General features: G+C 34.1%; 1 protein-coding gene across 2 annotated transcripts in view; it reads left to right on the top strand.

Annotated features, from left to right (window-relative positions):
- Positions 1 to 19311, top strand: part of ANKRD28 (ankyrin repeat domain 28) — a 153816-nt gene that overhangs the window by 121326 nt on the left and 13179 nt on the right. For both annotated transcript variants that reach the window (XM_031940271.1, XM_012551351.3), the window contains exons 15-21: positions 4566 to 4677; positions 8009 to 8035; positions 8443 to 8517; positions 10803 to 11004; positions 13395 to 13482; positions 14185 to 14302; positions 14943 to 15162. In XM_031940271.1, coding sequence (XP_031796131.1) covers positions 4566 to 4677; positions 8009 to 8035; positions 8443 to 8517; positions 10803 to 11004; positions 13395 to 13482; positions 14185 to 14302; positions 14943 to 15162 — 842 coding nt within the window. The remainder of the gene's footprint in view (positions 1 to 4565; positions 4678 to 8008; positions 8036 to 8442; positions 8518 to 10802; positions 11005 to 13394; positions 13483 to 14184; positions 14303 to 14942; positions 15163 to 19311) is intronic.

Genomic DNA, 19311 nt, shown 5'->3' with positions numbered 1-19311 from the left:
AATTGTTTTAAAGGACAAATATTGAAACTCCCTTTTAAAATGAAAGCAACCAGAGGTGTGGAAGGTTGCCTAATGGTTGCTATTGATGGATTTTGCTTAACTGAAAAGAGGGTTATTATGAAGATGCAGCATGAAAATCTGAAATTGTCTTTAAAAATATAGAAGATTGATCTGCATGAGAGCAGATAACAGATGGATTACAAACCTGTGGTGTCAGGAATATTCCATCTCAGGATTAGTTTGGACCATCAAAGAAAGATAATTAAAGCAATAATGGTTTCTTTTAGGAAAAAGAGGAAAATCAAAAACAGACCAAGATGAATGGGATGTTGACACCTGGCAATGGAAAAGGCAGGCTGCTCACTTTTTGTTGTCGTTTTTAACTTTTGACTGGTAAGAATAGAGAACCTAGCCAAAAAGAAAGACAGTGGGAGCATGAGCTAAAGGGAAAGGCTATGTGAGTGGAGAGGTGCAGTCACTTGTGAGAGATGTTGAGAAGGTAGAAACAGGGAGATATGGCATCTGATTAACAGTGTAACTAGGAAAGTGAGGATGCTGATATTATGGAAGGACCAGAAAGGTGGTCAGGTCTTTGACAGAAATAAAGTAAGTTTGAAAGAATAGTGGGTTTGGTGAGAAGGAAAAATGAGTTTCCTTTTAGACACACCGAGTTTGAGGCATGTTGGGGGATATGTCTAAAAAGCCATTGTTGATATAATACTAGAGACCAAGTACACAGGGAAGGCCTTGCTATTAGGCAAGAGCTTCACAAAGAGCCAGTTAAGGCAATGAGAAGGGCCAGATTGCTATCAGAAGAACCACGAGAGAATAAAGTGTCATAGTTCCTAGGTTAAAAAAGATAAAGATCATAAAATTTATGTTTAACTTGTTTATGTTTAACAGTTTAACTTGGCCTATTATAAGAGAGCATTTTCAATTGAGTAAATTCAGAGGCCAGAGGAAAGAAAAGGCCATGGAAGGGAGATGTATAGACTTTTTCTAGAAGTCAGGCTGAAAAAGGAGAGAGGGAGAGAAAGGGGGAGGGTGGAATAGGAAGAGAGAGAGAACTTTACAGGACAGTTCAATGGCTAGCAGCTTCTAATGAAAGGTTTATAAAGATAGAGAAATTGGCTCATCAATATATAAAAAAGAATTGATGATTAAAGAATAGAAGAAAGCAGTTACATTCTGCAAGGATCAAAGCCATGTGCAGAGAGGAGCTGACCTTAGCAAGGAGAAAAGATTCTTGTGCCTTTGGAAGAATAGCATCTCATACTCTCTAAAGGTTGTTTTCACAGCAAAGAAGCATCTGTGGAACCTGAGATATCAAAATGGAGGAATAAGAGAACTTGCCAATTGAGGTTAAATGACGTAAATTTGTCATGGACCTAATTAACTGAATTGCATGAATTCTTCCAGCTCCTTCACGAAGCTGGTATGAGTAATCCAGGATTGAGATTTGACAAGGTATGAGTAATAGGACAAGAAAGCAAGTGGTGTGAGAGTAGAGAACTCTGCAAAAGGAAGAAGTTTTGCATTTATTTAACATCTTTTTCACTTTTACAGTGTATGCTTCTAAAGTGCATAACTTATTTCATTGACATTGCGCATTTTGGGGTTTTTCCCCTTCAATTGCTCACTAAGCAAGTTTTATAGAAACAAAGTTTCTTTCAAAAAGCCTTCAATGTTGTTTAAGCTTCTCATTAAATTTTATTCATATCTTTCTCATGAAGTTGATACTTGGAAGGGCAAGAGACCAGTGAAAGTGTGCTCATTCAGTAACTCCCACTATAAGCTAATTTTATCCCTGTTTTGAGGGTGAATCAGAAGAGATAGTTGTAGGTATTTCCCTCTTTTTCTAGGGACCAGCATGAATTCAGAGCTTCTGAAGGTTAAGACTTTTTTTGAATGAGATTGCTTGCTTATATGTACATTTTTACTATATATAAAGCATTTTCACTGAAACACTTTTTGTTATATTAAAAAGGCCCTCTTCACAAAGGTGTTTATTTTCCCAAAAAAACTTTTTTGTTTCAGCATTAATGGAGCCTTAAGTCATTATCTTGAAGTAATATTCTGCTTACAAGATAATTTTGTTCTCTATGTGGAATTATTTCTGTTTTATTATTGTATATGACTAATAACTTGATCAGATTTAAATGCTTCCCATGGGTAAAATGTTTGCTCAATGTATTTCATATTTGACATAACAATGAATTTATATTGTAATAGAACTTAAACGTATGTAGACATACTCAAATATTCCTTCAATAGTTTTAAAGACCCTATTATTTCATCATTGTACTGATATATGAAATCCCTTCCCTTCATCTGATATTTCTAGAATCTCTTGTTAAAAAATCAACTTTTTGATGACCAACTGAGTGTTCCCAAATTTCTCTAAAATCTTTTTATTTGTCATTTAACACTGTAAGATAATTTTCCATTCATTATTTTGAATGTCATATTGCTTTAAAAACCATTCTCTGATGGACCTTTTTGTTTCTGGTTTTTTGCTACAAGTCTGTCCTCTTTAACCAATAGTCTTCCTATCCCTTTTGTGTTCCTTTTCATTTTGAAGGAAGCTTAATTTTTATTCCCAGCACTTGACACAGTACTTGCGCATAGTAAGTGCTTAATAAATGTTAGTTGACTGGCTGACAATAGAAGAAAATGATTGAAACTCAGAAGGCTTAGGTTTTGGTCCAAGATCATAGATTTTTAAGTTGTATGACTTCTGTGAGTTTCCCTTTATTTTACCTTTGAAAATATAAAGGAGATTCCTGCCTTTCTTTATAGTGACAAATAAAATATTTATTAAAGCACTTTGAAAGTTTTAAAGTATTTTTAAAGTATGTCACCAATGTAAGGTGACATTGAATATCATATATAGTGAAATAGACAGGAATCTACTTTAGATTTCTAATGGCATCACCTCTAGTTTTGGACAGAGATTCCACATTTACCATGAATTTATTCAGAAAGACGGACATTTCCTCTAATCATGTAAATTGTATCCTATCCTGAGGAGCCTTCCTCTACATTATTGAGATTGTCTGGATACTTAGGGAGTTCATCATACCACATGATTGGTCCACCTTTTTAAATCTATCTTTTGTGTCTCTTGATAGACACAATATTACAAAAGAACTGCCATTAGAAATGTCTATCTTCTGACATCAGAAGATAGACATTTCTAATGGCAGTTCTTTTGTAATGTTTTGCAGCCTTAAATTAGTGTACATTTAGCAGGCAAGCCTTCTCCAAATGAATGTTTGTGTTAAATTGGTGCCTATGTTATGAAGGGAAAACCCAATATATAAGCCTTGCAAATTAAAAATGGGATTTGTTAAAAAGCCTACAATGAAATCACCTCAGATCTTGGGAATCCTAGACATGGGAGAAATACTGCAATCTTCCTCTGTCCTTAATTTCTGATTTAATTCTCGCCTTCCTTGAACCAGCTAGTCTTTTGTTCAGTATTTAATAATCCTTTCAATTGTTTGTAGTCTCCCAAAACTAAAATTACTTTGTTTACTTGGTTCATAATTGGTCTTCATTTACCTTTGTATGTGTTTTTCTGGCAAAAGCAATGGAAACTCCTTGAGAACAGAGATGACTTCCATTTTTATCTTGTGTTCCTAGCAAAAAGCACAGTGTTGGCCCATAGTATATATTAAAAATGCTTAGTGAATTGAGTTCTGTTTCTTGGTTGCCATATCAGCTCCCATGAATGCCATTTATCTATTCAATATATTCAATTTTACTATCACAATATACACATCACACAGTTATTCCTCTATTTCTCTTTACACCCTATCTCTTGCTTAAATGATTTCCAATCTTGGTTTTTGGTTTATTGTTGTTGTTTACAACCATTACTGTTTCTAGTCATCACACAGTAGTGTTTGGGAATCATGAAATTCTCAAGAGTGTTGTATTTTTCAATGTGTTTATAGGTCTTTTGGTTATAAAAGAAATAGTGAAAAGATTTTGACATTCTATGGTACGATGGAAAGAAGAGATTTTTAAATTGGAAGCATTTCATTAATATCTTGTCTCTGTTTACTATCTCTGTAACCTTGGGGTGGGTGTGAGCCTTAATAAGAAGTTGGTTGGAATATCTGAAATTTCTTATAATTCTAGATTCATAATCCTCTGAACCATGTTATCTCATTTGTTGCTTTTGGGGAAGTGGGTGAAATAAAGGTTTGTAAGTATTATTAGGGCTTTAACTAGGAATAACTTTTACCTAGAGTATAACTGTAGTATAGAGGTAAAACAGTATCATCAGGAGATTTCTTCCTTCCTTCAGAGAGGAGTTGTGAGGAAAGAGGAGGAAGATGGTGGTTGTAGCCAGCTGTGACTTTAAGTATGGAAGATCCATACTTAAAGAAGTAAGGTTATACTTACATAGAAATATTTATAATCTGCTATGTTACATGTAACTATTCTAGGAAAGAATAGTTACATGTAAGCAAACATATTGTATCTACTAAATTATTTTTTAACTATTAGTTAAAATATAAGATGTTTAGATTCTGAATTTTATTGTCACTCTGTAGGTGCCTGGAATACCTATTAAGAAATGATGCAAATCCAGGAATCCGTGACAAACAAGGATATAATGCAGTTCATTATTCTGCTGCTTATGGTCACCGTTTATGTCTTGAACTGGTAAGAGAATTTTCTTGTGCAGATAGATAAACAAATAGAAAAACAACCTAATGATAATAATAATAATTAATATTTATATGAATTTACTATGTGATAAATGATGCTGAATACTTAACAATTATATCTCTTAATAGAACAGAAGTAGGTGCTACTATAATATCGATTTTACAAATGAGGAAGCTGTGGCAAACAGATTTGAATGGCTTGTCCAGGATCCCACAGCTAGTGTTTGAGGCTGGATTACCAGATCTTCCTGAGTCCAGGTCTACACTCAATCTACTCTGCTCCCTAGGACCATAGATTGGAAAGATGATTGGTTTGAAAAAAAAACAAAAAAAAACACCATGCTGTGCTCGCCTCTGAACCTTGCTTTCTTCTGCCACTGACCTGATCTTTCTCTCCTTCACTAATCTGTTTCTAAGAAAAGTTTACACTTGGGATCTTTACTTCTTGTCACCCATTTTTTTGGCCCCTTTTCTGTTCTTTGTTTTCCCAAAACTGCTTAGTTTCAGGTCATCAGTGACATGATGAGGTCTTTGTTCCTACTTCACCCTCATGGTTCTTTCTGTTAATATCTGACCCTCTTGATGATTTTTGTTCTTGATTCTCTCTAACCTTAGCTTCTGTGACCCTGCCTTTCCTGGCTCTCTGACTATTCTTCTCCCTTACCTTGTCCACCTTCCAGACTTCAGTCCTTGGCCTTCTTTTTGCTCTCCCATTGACAATCTCTTCCACTTGCATGGCTTCAACTTTTGGCAGAAGACAACCAAATAGGTTCTATCCCTGATCTTTCTTGACTCTGGTCCCACATTTTTACCTTCTTAGTAGATAATCCTTCTTGGATATTGCACTGTCACACCTAGAATTTGACATTTTTTATTATTTATATTACCAGTCTTCCTAGTCACTAAGGTTCTTTCCTTTCTCTCACCCTTTCACTTCCAATCATTAACTACATTCTATCAATTTTACCTTGACAACATTAAGTCCATGCCTTCAACTCACATAGTTGCTGCTCTAGTTCATTGACTTTTCACTTTGATTCCTACAACTGCTTTCTTACTGATGTACCTGCCTCTTCAGTCCATATTTTCCATTTGCTGTTAACAGTATTCCAATGTGCCAAAACCTTCACTGAGATAAAAAATAAAAACTAAAGTTTCTTTTCTTGTTTATATACTCTACATTTTGACCCCATTGCCTATACAGCCTTTTGACATTTATTTGCACATGTTGTCCTCCATGTCCACATCTCCTTCCACTGCTTTATCTGTCCTTTCAAAGTTCATCTTAAATCACTCTGTTCCTAATCATTTAAAAATGATTTCTCCCTCATTTTCTTACTGCTTTTTGTTGAATTTCTAAATTTTTTTTTATATTTTTTTAAAATAACTTTATTGACAGAACCCATGCCAGGGTAATTTTTTACAACATTATCCCTTGCACTCACTTCTGTTCCGACTTTTCCCCTCCCTCTCTCCACTACCTCCCCCAGATGTCAAGCAGTCCTATACATGTTAAATTTATCACAGTATATCCAAGATACAATATATGTGTGCAGAACTGAACAGTTCTCTTGTTGCACAGGGAGAATTGGATTCAGAAGGTAAAAATAATCTGGGAAGAAAGACAAAAATGCAAGCAGTTTACATTCATTTCCCAGTGTTCTTTCTTTGGGTGTAGCTGTTTCTGTCCATCATTGATAAAATGAAACTGAGTTAGATCTCTTTGTCAAAGAAATCCACTTCCATCAGAATACATCTTCATACAGTATCATTCATATACAGTATCTTCATACAGATTCATACAGATACTTCATACAGTATCATTCTTGAAGTATATAATGATCTCCTGGTTCTGCTCATTTCACTTAGCATCAGTTCATGTAAATCTCTCCAAGCCTCTCTGTTGAATTTCTAAATTAAACTGCCACTTCCTGCAAAAAAAATAATTTCCAGGTTTCTCCTATTAGTAATGCTTTTCTCTCTCAAAGTTATTTGTCACCTACACCATGTTTATTGTATTTATTATATTTATTATATTTTTTATTGTATTTTATTATATTTCCCTCTCCATTACATTACAAGCTTTTTGAGGGCAGGAATTATTTTTGTTTTTGTTTTTCTTCATATTCCTAGCCTTTAGCACAGTGCTTGATAAACATGTTAAAAATGCTTGATTGACATCACCTTCTAGCTGGTTTTCTTGACTTCTACTACTATTCAATTATAGGTCCTGCCCTTTTCATCTTTATATTCCCAGTAATTTGAATAATGGCTCTAGTTTTTGTTCAGTTGAATTAGCTTAAACTATAGAAAGCTAATTAGAGTACAATTGTCTTTAAAATTCACATTTCCAAAATTTATATATTTCTTAAATTCATACTTGATCTAACTAAATTTGGCTCTTTTATTATGTACCAACTTTGTAGAAGGAAGTAGAAATGAAGAAATGAGAACTGGTCCCTTCCCTTACTCTTACTCTTTTATTTCTTTCTCACTGATGCCTGCTGTGTCTTCCCAGGATTTTTGGGAAGTGGTGAAGGCAGCATCTTCTGGTTGAGGAAAATTTTGATCTAAGATTTACCACTACAAAGAAACATCAACTTAATGTATTTAGGTTTGATTTGTTACCTACCATTTACTCTACTTGACTCTAACCCAAAGCAGCCTATGTGATATAGTTTATGGGGCACTGAGTTCAAATTCCACCTCAGACACTTAACAGGTGTGTAATCCTGGACAAGACTTTTTCACCACACTGGCCTCTGAAGACCCTTCAAAACAAAATATGGAGTACACTAATGGGCATTTATGCTGAAATAGACTCTTCAGGTCAGAGCTTACTTAAGCATTTTAAAAAACAAATCTGAAACATAAGTGATTCCTATAAGAAAAAAAAAATGACAGGGAATAAAAGGTAAGAAGGAAAGATTGCTGTCCTGCATATATTACATATTTAGAACCTACATTGAAGAGAATTTTAGTTTCAGATTTAGGTATGTTTTGAGTAAATTCTTTCATCCGTGTTATAAATGCCTTACTCAGTGTTTAAAAAAAAATCAAGAAATGCAGTTTAAATGTTTGTTTCATATAAAATATCAGACATAGTATAATATTACTTATCCTATAAAGATGTAAGAAAGAATATTTTGTAAACTTCAAATCTACTCTACTAGCTATGAAATTGCCCAGAATCATGTAACCAATACATATTACACCAAAACAATAACAGAGCTCTCTGTAAATTTGGATGCCTTTTAATATTTGATATTGAATGTTAATTAATTATTAATAATACTGTATAAAATTATTTTTGAAATTTGTTTCAGATTGCCAGTGAAACTCCTTTAGATGTTGTAAGTATATGCTGCATGAAATAGTTTATAGCAGATTAGATATGGTTTTGGAGCAGACTACTAGATCTCATCTGGTTGTTTTTTTTTTTCTTCTGAATTTCCATAAGATTATCCTTCCTCCTGTCTTAACACATTCATAATGGCTATAACTGGGTCTACACCTTTGTGTTACATATAGAAGACATAATCGGAGGAAACTGATAACAGGGAAAATTCAAATAGGATTGAAAGATTGTTAACTTTCCTTCAACTCTTCTTTGTTATATTTTCAGATATCACTCAGTCCTACAAATTATAGTCTTTCATTTTTTTAGGCACTTTTAATGGGGAGTTTAAAAAAATCTCAGTGATTGTTTTTAAAGTAGCATTTTTTTCCATATTTAAAATGTAACTTTTTTTCCTTTTAGCTAATGGAAACCTCGGGTACAGATATGTTAAATGATTCAGATAACAGAGCACCAATAAGCCCTTTGCACTTAGCTGTAAGTATTGTTTCCTTAAATTACTTAATTCTTTATTTTCCAGATGAATTTTTCAAATAGTATCAAATAAAATCATGTAAAATTATTTTAAGATTATAGCAATAAAATGTATAGATAGAAAATATGTGCTCATATGCTCATACAGTTACAAGTGTTCAGAAGTCCAAGCCAACCAGATAGTCATGATCAGGGAGCCTTTACTACATTATTAGCCATAAGTTGGAAGAGACCTTTAGACCTTTTCTCTTCTGCTGCTGTGCTCTTGAGAATCCTGAGTGTTACCATCTTCCTTGTGCTTGCATCATCTACCCATGTTAGCTGAACTCTTCCTGATTAGAGCTTCAGTTCTTCAATTGCAAATACTATTTGTATTCCTGACGCTTAATATAGTGCTAAGCACATAATCTGTTCTCTTCCAGTTAGATCAGAGATTTGGCAGTGAGTGTCTGAGGCTGGATTTGAATGCAGGCCCTCCTGCCTCTAGGGCCAGTGCTCTATCCACTGTACTGTCTAGCTGCTGTTCTTCTTATTCTTTTGATACTTAGTTTCAGGTAGTGGTGATAGGACCCATCTACAAGGCATTATTTCTTGTTTAAAGTTCATTATCATTATAATGATCCCCTAAAACTAGTATTGACTCATAGGTAACTCAATTGGATGGTTTTTGTTCCTGCTTCCTCGTGATCTTCCTTGGCTTTTTTACTTCCTTGACTCTTCTCAGATTCTCTGCACCATTCTTCAACATAAACATAATAATTAAATCCATAGGACCTGATGAGATCACCAAGTAATATAGAGAAGAGGACCAGGACAGAGCATAAAGGGACCATTCATGGATAACAAAAGCTATGAGACAGCTGTGGAGATGAGTAGGAGCAGTGCATTTCCCAGGAGGAAAACTAGAAGAGAGAGTATTATGGAGAAAGGGTGATCGTGTCAAAGGCCATAATTAGATTTGACAATTTGGAGATTGTTTTGAGAGAGCAAGTTTTCAAAATTAAAAAGTTTAAAAAAAAAAAAAAAAAGAATGGACCCTCATTTTTCAGATTTATGGTCCCCTAATCTCGGATGGAACATCTGGATTCTACTTAACTACATTGGTTGAATTTCTTCCATAGACAGTCAGAAAATGCTCCATTTATATTTCTAAGCTAACTTAGAAAGCAGTCTTAGTGTTACTCTATGGAGATTCAATATATCAATGTAAATAACTCAAGGTTTTATCAAGGAAAAGCTTCATGTTAATTTTCCAAAATCTCTTTTCCACGGAGCATTTGGTCTACTTTCTGGACATTATAGTGAGCAAGGAGTAGAGGGACGCCCAAACAGGTTTATTTTGAAAGAGAAACTGGGTTTAATTCTGACACTTTAAAGAATCAGAGACAACTTTCATTTTTAGCACAAATTATTTTTAACAAACTTGCCAGTGTTTTCTTCCTTTTCAGAACATTTCTAATTTTAAAGTTTAAATCAAACTTTAAAAAAAAAAATACTTGTCATTGCTTGGACTTTTGAAACTTTACCTGATTTAAATTAGAGTATGTTTCATGTAATGTCTTTCTGTGTTGGTTCTGTTTTGGAGGCTATCTCTCAGGTTAGGGATATGTGCATAGGAAATAATTTTGTTCCTAAAAGTATATAATTAAAAGATTGATCAGCCAACATAACACACAAAATCACTATTAATCAGTGCCTTTAACACAGCCACTTTCCCTACTGTGTTTCATGCATTATGTTAAGTGCACAGTATACTTTTTGTGTACTTATGTAATGCTTATAAACGTTTTGATATTTTGACTTGAGTGAGTTGTAGCTGTAGATAGAGGGCTGGGTCTAGAGGCAGGACGACCTGAGTTCAAATCTAGCCTTAGATACTCACTAGCTGAGTGACTCTGGCAAGTCACTTCCTCTTGTTTGATTCAATTTCCTCATCTAGAAAATGAGCTGGAAAATAAAATGGTGACAATCTTCAATGTCTTTGCCACCAAAACCCCAAATTGAGGTCATAACTGAAATGAATGAACTATTTGACTTGAATTGAAATTATCCCTTCAGTTCACTAAGTTAACCTGAGTGCTGCATTCCCCATCTATAAATGCAACTATGGCTGTATTAACAGTTGTAAATGTCATCTTAACAATTTTTAATAAACTAGATGGGTCAATTGAGAAAATTGTTAGGAAATCTAAAACATAGTAATATAAAGAATGTATTTCCTTTGTGCTTTTTATAGTACTTTAAAGTCAGTCTATTTGGTGTGGCTTAGATAGTTTTTTTTCTTTCAGGCCTATCATGGTCATCATCAAGCACTAGAAGTGTTGGTACAATCTTTGTTAGACCTTGATGTGCGGAACAACAATGGAAGGACACCTTTAGACCTTGCAGCCTTTAAAGGCCATGTGGAGTGTGTGGACGTGCTCATTAATCAGGGAGCCTCAATCTTGGTCAAGGATTATGTGGTGAAGAGGACGCCTATCCACGCCGCAGGTATATTAGTGATCCCAGTCCCAAAGCTAACGCAATCAGATGGTTAACACATCCCTTACCTTGCTGGTCTTCAATTTCTCTGCAAAGTGAGAGGTCACACTGGATAGGCTGTCAGTTCCCTCGATCCCGGGATCGAAGCTTTTATAAAGCCATTTTTAGCATTTGTGACATTGAGTTATCGGAAGTAAATGTTGTTTTAAGAGTTTTAGTCTTTCAGGTCTTTTAGCAGCATCAAACAGTACCACATAGCAGTTGTTTCTACTAGATTTGCCCAAAAAAAAAAATTAGAAAGGGGCATCGAGTAGCCAGGATGGTGAGGCATGCCCATGTAAATCTGACCCCTTGGAGCTACCTGTCATGGCTCCCTGGGGCAGGGGGGCAGGCCCTCCAATGGAAATCCCAAGGGTATCGGGGAATGTCTGTGGGGCACCTGCTTTGCCACCAACAGGAACTCGATAGGAATGACTTCCAGAGGAATTTGATTAATTTGGGACTCTTTGCTGCTGGTGTCTGGCCAGCTAGGGACCTGAACAACTTTGACTTGGGTGCAGCCCTGCCAGGTCTGTTACATTAGTATAGCTGATGTAATTTGTAATAGTTTCTTTTGTAATCTAAATGCACACAGCTATGAGAGTGGCCTGACCACCAGAAGATCTGCTGCTGACCATGCATCTGATTCCAACTTGCTCTCTTCCCTTCTGTACTCTTGGTCAAACTATAATCAGCCATAGCTTCAGTCTCCATATACCCTATATACTGTACATCTCTTACAAATCCTTGCAGGCAGAGAGTCTGTGCTTCAAGTGACAATTTCTGTTCTCTTCAATTATGTTTTTTAAAAAATTGTTTTTCTTTCAAAATGTTTGAAATAAAGACAACAACAACAAAAAATTAAACTTTTGATGAAATTTTTTTTAAAAGGAATCATTCCTTTGTCAGCCTGCCTGCTCAGATTTCATATTTTAAAATTGTGGTCACCATAAGTCTGTGGTCATCATTATATTTTCTCCTTACCTAAATATTTAAATGTAGTAGTAGTATCTGATCTATGATTCAGTGCAAGGATGGGCTCTTCCACTAATGATATATCTGAAAAACTGAAGAATTTTCGTTGGTAATACTAACAATATCATTTGGCCAGACAGACTCCCTGGCTTTGATATATTAGATTTCAGCCATTCCCCTACATGTAGTCATACTCTCTTCTCTATGTGATGAAGAGAGAATGAGATTTTCACTTTTTATTCCATATGAATATTTTTGTACATGTCTTATTTTCTCTATTAGATTGCAGGCCCTTCTTAAACATTACATTCTATATAAATTAAAATGGAACAATTTGAAAATATAGGCTGCAAGGTAATGTAAAGACATCCCCCAAATCCATAAGTGTGAAATATTCGTTGATTTCTCAAGAATAAGGGCAACTGACAGTCTAAGGGCCCTGAATAAAAATTTGAGACAAAGCCTAGAAGCAGCAAAAAACCTTAATAGTTATTAGACATACTGCAGAGTTCTTTGGAGCATCTGCCTTATTACAGCCACATAGCTAGTACTGTCACTTTTAAATTAGAAAGACAGTGGAGGCTAATTCCTAATGACTTGGTTTAGTCTTGGCTGGGCTTCATTGAACAGGTGAGGGAGTCACATCCCAAGTACCTTCCAGTTTTAGGAAAGTGACCAGAATGCTGGGCCTAGAGTCGGGAAGACATGAATTCAAATCCAGCCTCAAATGCTTATGAGCTGTGTGACATTGGATAAGTCAGTAAACTTCCATCTGCCTTTTACTCACCTGTGAAATGGGGATAATAATAGGATCTGGTTCGTGGTATTATTACTGAGATTAAAATGAATTATTATATAGTACTTTGCAAACTTTAAAGTGGGCTGCTATTGGTAATTCTGTGGCTGTATACATGGGAATTAACAAGTTTGTAGATGTTTGATGTTTTAAAACATTTTGCTCTGGGTATTATTTAGTTGTTCTATAAAGATCCATAAGATCATCAAAGTATAAATTTAGAGGTAGAATAAGTATTATTATCCTTGTCATTATTTTAAAGGAAAGCTTCTATGGGCCCCAATTCCATATGGGGTCCCATAATTGAATTACAGGAATCACACAATTATGATTTATTATCAGCAAATGTTTGGTTTGTATCCCTATTTTATATACCTATACATCAAGAGTCATGTAAAAATTTCTCAGGCAAAAAGGAATTGCAAGTGGAAAACATTTAAAAGACCTCCCCATATAATCTTATCATAATTTTTTTAAGTACCTGCACATAGATTGTGTCTTATTAAATTCTAGATAACCTGATCTAAGATCAGGTTATCATTATTATTTATGATTATTTTCACTATTAACCTCATGTTTTACTTTACAGCAACAAATGGTCATTCAGAGTGTTTACGATTATTAATAGGGAATGCAGAGCCACAGAATGCAGTGGACATTCAAGATGGAAATGGACAGTAAGTTTTAAAAAATACTTTTTCTTTTTTTCTTTCATGAATTCCTATGTATTTTATATTTTTGGCCATGTATGTATATTTTTTAAATTGTTCTAGATATAGATATTATTGCTTTTTAAATATAGCTGCATCTTAAGAGTACTGCATTTTCAATTTAGACATATGCAGTTACACAGTTTGATATAAATGTATGTATATATGTATATATATATATATAGATACATATAAAATATTATCTGTGTCTAGAACAATTAAAATATGCTTCTTGTGATGACCACGTATTTTAAAATCAGCCAGAGTCAGGAATTCAAGTTAAGGGAAAATCTTCAATCTTTATTCTTTGTGGAGGTGAAGGGGGATCGTGATAGCAATGTGTGCAGCTGCAACAGGAACCAGCCAGCAGTCTCTTTCCGCCTCTCTCCCTGCCCTTCTGCCTCCACCCACCAAAATCGTCATTTTCTATACAATACATCAGGGCTTGCACAAAGAATGGGCAGGGGCCATTCTTTCTCCAAGCATATATATTAATAGAATATGGTCCAATTACTATTTAGCCTCACATGCTTGGGACCTCAGTGCATCAACTCGAGCTTCAGCCCATTATAGCTACTGTGGTTCATTTTTATTCAAAGTAGAAGAAAGGTTTGCTGATAGTTTCATTAATTCTTTTTTGCACTCCATATTATTTTTTGTTTTATTCAGGACTCCTCTGATGCTGTCTGTTCTGAATGGACATACAGATTGTGTTTATTCACTACTGAACAAAGGAGCAAGTGTAGATGCCAAAGATAAGTGGGGAAGAACAGCCTTACATAGAGGGGTAAGATAATTTTTTTTTCCTGTCAAGTAACCCTGAATAATTCACCTATGTGTTGTCATCAGATTGTATTAATTTTAGATAAGAAAATGCCCAGTGACTGAAAACATAGAACTTTAAATCATCAGTCCTAGTGCTGTACTTTACAGATGAAGAAACTGAGGTCCCACACAGTTAACATTGGTCCCATTTTTTTTCCTCCACCATCTCATTCTTTTATCTGCATCTTTCCAATCCTTTCTGAATTATTTCACTTTTTGAAATTTGATTGGTTTTTCCATTTTTTTAATAATATGCCAGATTAATTTTGTGTATGTCTTAATAAAAATATTTGAATTAAAGATGAGATTTAATCTAATTCTTTTCTTAGCTTAATGGTATTTTTCCCAATTATATGTAAAAGTAATTTTTAACATTCAGCTTGTTTTAATCTAATTCTCATTTTATAACATTTTGAACCATTCTCATTGAATAAACTCATTGAGTTTACATAAAGTTAAGTCAAGAAAATGACTTTTCAGTAGTGAGGTAATACTCATTTCAATAGGGGATAGGGATTATATTGTAGCTCTTTGTGATTTAGGACCATTTATATTCTGATTCTTGTATAGTCACACCAGTATACAAATTACTTCTTTTCTAGGCAGTTACAGGCCATGAAGAATGTGTAGATGCATTGCTTCAACATGGTGCCAAGTGTTTACTACGGGACAGTAGGGGTCGGACCCCCATACATTTATCAGCAGCTTGTGGTCACATTGGTGTTCTTGGAGCACTGTTACAGGCAGCAGCATCTGCAGATGCCATTCCTGCCATAGCAGACAATCATGGCTATACGTCACTTCACTGGGCCTGCTACAACGGTAAAGTATTCTTCTTTATATGAAGAACAGGTTTCATTCAGCCTTTATATGAGTAGCTAGCTCACAGATTCAAGATTCAGAGTCAAGAAATTCAGTGTGCTGATGCCCTTCCTGCAGTTTCGCTGCTTCTGTTCAGGCCAGTCCCCAAACCTGAAAGGCTGTCCCTTCTCACTTCAGCCTCTTGGAATTCATTTCCTTCTTTGCCCAGAAGTGCTTCCTTCTATTGGAGGGAGCCCTTTCCCAATCTCCTCAACTGCTATCTTTCTGTCCAAGATTGGCTAATTTATGTTTGCACCTTATAAACATCTTGCACGTTTCTATGTTCTCTCTCCTAGAATAGAAATTCCTTAAGGACAAGGGAGTGTTTGGGTTGAGCACTGTGTTTGGCAGCTAGCAGACACTTAACACTTGTTGCACCTTCTTCACAATAAGTGGTTGTGCTGATTTATAGGGTTCAAAAGAAGAGAAACCAGTCTATCCTCTACTACTAGAAAGTAAGAAACTTACTTTCTAGTAGGGTGATTAATCTATATAGAGATAATAATTTACCATGTCAGAAATGCTATGGAAAAAAATCTTTTTTAAAACGTCATTAAGTATAATAAATTAATCACTTTATTAGAGTATTGCAAATTTATTTTCAATGTACCATATATTTGAATGTTAGCCCATTATAAGTATACTAATAAGAACAAAAACTCTAAAATTTAGAAAAATATTGAAATGTTTTATATTTTCCAAACTGAAATATGCGTGTGTCTTACAAATGCATCATAAGATAAAATCTTTATATCAGATGGGCAGGACACTGATATTCAGCATATTTAAAAGAAAGAAAAACTTTGAAGAAAGGGTATCACAGTAAACATATTTTTACATTAACTATGCAATAGTATTAAAGGATTTTTTTAAGCTATTAAGAGAAATTCACATGAAGCTATTCTTTTGATTTATACTCACATTAACTCATTATTGAAAATATAATTTTTAAAGGTTGTTTTTGAAAGGAGTATTGATAAATCTGGACAGCTTTTTAACTTAATTTTTATTTTATAAAAGATTGTCAGAAGATTTTTAAAGCTTTGAATTGGTCTATGACTTTGTCTATTCTGTAATATATTGTGTATAATGCAAGTATTATGGTGTTGAGGTTTTCTTTATGTTTTTTGTGTTACAATATACTTTTCTTTTTTAACATTGGTGTCAGGTAAATGTCATGTTTATTCCTTTGTTTTTTGGTTGATAGTCATTAAATTTGTAATAAATATTTGATTTGTCTTCTTGAAATTTGGTAATTTCTCTTACATCCATTCTGCTAAAAAAAATTCCTAGAAAATTTAAGGCTTGGCTTTGCTCTTTTCCTACCTATCCTGTCTCTCTATAATTGACTCATTATCAAAAAAAAAAAACAAAAAACAAACCTCTTTCTTTAAAGGCTCTTAACTAGTTTTTAAAATTCTTAGGAGACTTTCTATTTCTGTGACTAAGTAGGCCCAGATTACAATCCCATTTTCCTTGCCTTTATCTCACTGTTTCAACTATACTAAGAGGAATGATAAAACTTTACATCTTAATATTTCAGAGATAGCTATAACACTTTTTAATGTTGCTTAACCAAAAAGAGAAGAAAATTTATTAGTTACCTTTGCTTTGAATCCTTATCACTACATAAGCCCAATTATTACTGTTCCTTCAGTCACTTCATTTATAAGCCTGACTTCAAAGTATAAGATTGTAGCCATACTTAACTTCTTTCCCAGTTGACTCATCAGTGACTATTTAAGGGAAAGCAGCACATATACCCTCACATCAAGTTTGTGATTATGGTGTAAAGGAAAAAAAATAATCTCTTGTTGGAACATGATTACCCTTAGGGATAGAATTTATAGCCTAAGGGCTTTTAAAGAACTTTTGTATTGTAGTATGTGATTTTACCAAACCCTAGGATACATCTGTGGAACCTCCTCAATGAACCCCATAAGTATCCTTGGAAAAGCCAAGGGATCATCTAGCTCTATCCATCATTTTTGGAATCATTTGCTCTTTGTACCCCACCAGAAAGTCTTCAGCTAAGTTCCTCCCCCACATAGCATGGGAGGGAAGTTGCTATGGGACTTAAAAGATTACAATGCTTCAGTGAGGGAAAGCACTGTTAATTATAGAGATAGGACAGAAACCGTAAAGAGGTATATTTTTTATGGTACAGAGAATGGGAAGGAAATCTATTATGGTATCTGCCATCTACATCTCTTGTTTCTTTCTACTGTGCTGTAGGCATCTGTGCCTTCTTGTGTCTTCTAGACTACTCATTTTGGGTCAAAGCCCTGTTTGGATCCCCAATTCTGGCTCTGTATGTTACTTATCAGGTTTTTTCATTAAAATTTGACCATCAGATTAATTCTGATTTCAGGGATCAAGATTTTTGTTTCGCCTGTGAATAAAACTTAATGAATGTTCTTTAAGAATCTATAGAGAATTCTTTGTTTTTATTTTTTTGATGCTGAACATCCTCCACAACCACTTTTTGAAAGCTTATAATCTTCCTGTTTTATACCTTGCTTGAGATCACCAGTTAGTTATAGAAGAAATTTTCTGTTATTTTATCTTTCAAAGATATCTCCTGTGACTTTGGCATATGCATGAGAAATACTTGAGTAGTTTTAAGCCTTCCCATAGTCAATAAGCTATAAACACAGAGGAATTTTACAGTCTCTACAGCTTTCAATCAGTTGTGTGGCTATGAAAATGCAGTCTGTGCTTGCTTATTTTTTTCTCAAAGGACTCAAACTTCATACAAGTTTGTTTTGTTAGATGTGGCTGCAATTCTGTTGAGGAAAATATTTTATTTGTTTTATCTCTCAAAGAAAATATATAGAAATGTAAATAGTTTTCCTAATTAATTTTTTAGGATTAATTTTAATTAATTTTAAATCTTTTATTCAGTTTTTTTTATTTCATAAAATTATATTGCATTTGTGGTCATTAAAAGATATGTTTAATATTTTTGTTTTTCTCTTTATTTGGTTCCTGGGCCCCAATATATGTCCAGTTTTTATAAAGTTGCCATGCACAGCTGAGAAATACATATACCCCTGTGTTTCTATGCAGTAATTTCCAGAGATCTATCATGTAACCTGTTATAACAAATCCTAGCTCCCTCCTTCCTTATTTGAGGTTTTTTGGAGAGTGAAAGAGACATGTGAATCATTAGATTTTTCTAGATGTGAAAGGGATACAATGAGGTCTGTAACTATAAATAGTTCTGTCTTATTTCTCCCTTTAACTTTTTTTCTTTCTCTTTTAGTGTCAATTTGTTTAAATAAAAATCAGATTGATGTTGCTTTAGTGGGTTGTCATATCATTCGTCTCCTTTCCTTCTAGTTGGGTGTAATGAAAATTTTCTTCATATATTAGCTCACTGCCCATAGGTAGCCTGCAAGCCTTTTGTTTTTCATTCATGAATAGTTTTTTGCCATTTCTTCCTTTTGTCCACTTTTTTATTGAATTCCCCAGATATTAAAGTATATTTTGCTTAATGGTTTTATTGAGTTTCTTTTGTTTTATTGAGATTCTTAGAATAGACATAAACTTTTTCCAGTACCATACTTTGCAGCATGATATCTAGATTTATCTAAATGCCTTCTCTTACCTGCAAAAATGCATAGTCATCTCCAGGTTACCATGAGGCAATAAAGTAGGATTTTATAGCATCTAATAACCACTGAACAACTATACCAAAAGGTAAAATACTAACTCTATAAAATATAGTTTAGTAAAAAGAAATTCTATATAAATGTGAACAAAATAACTATTCTTGTGTTTTTTTCCCTAACTGTTGGATTAATCATTTTCAACATGGATGGGAATACTGTTTCTCATTTAGATAATTGCAAGATCTACATACTTGACTGCCACCTTTCCTGAGTTCCAACTGTCTATAAAACCTTTTCAATCAAATATCCCATAGGTGACTCAAAGTTAACTTTGCAAAATAAGATTCATAATCTTTCTCCTTGAAGATTTACCTTTCTTCTAACTTTAACATTTTTATAAGGTTATTTAAAGTTTTGAAGTACTGATGTTATTAATGTATCTTAGTCAGATTTTGAACTTTGGAAGAACTTGTATTGTTTGCCCAATGGCTCAAGG

Source organism: Sarcophilus harrisii, chromosome 5, assembly GCF_902635505.1.
Source record: "Sarcophilus harrisii chromosome 5, mSarHar1.11, whole genome shotgun sequence".
In the NCBI taxonomy this organism is placed as follows: Eukaryota; Metazoa; Chordata; class Mammalia; order Dasyuromorphia; family Dasyuridae; genus Sarcophilus; species Sarcophilus harrisii.
The sequence above is the reverse complement of the archived record's forward strand: the minus strand, read 5'-3'. Positions and strand labels throughout refer to the sequence as shown.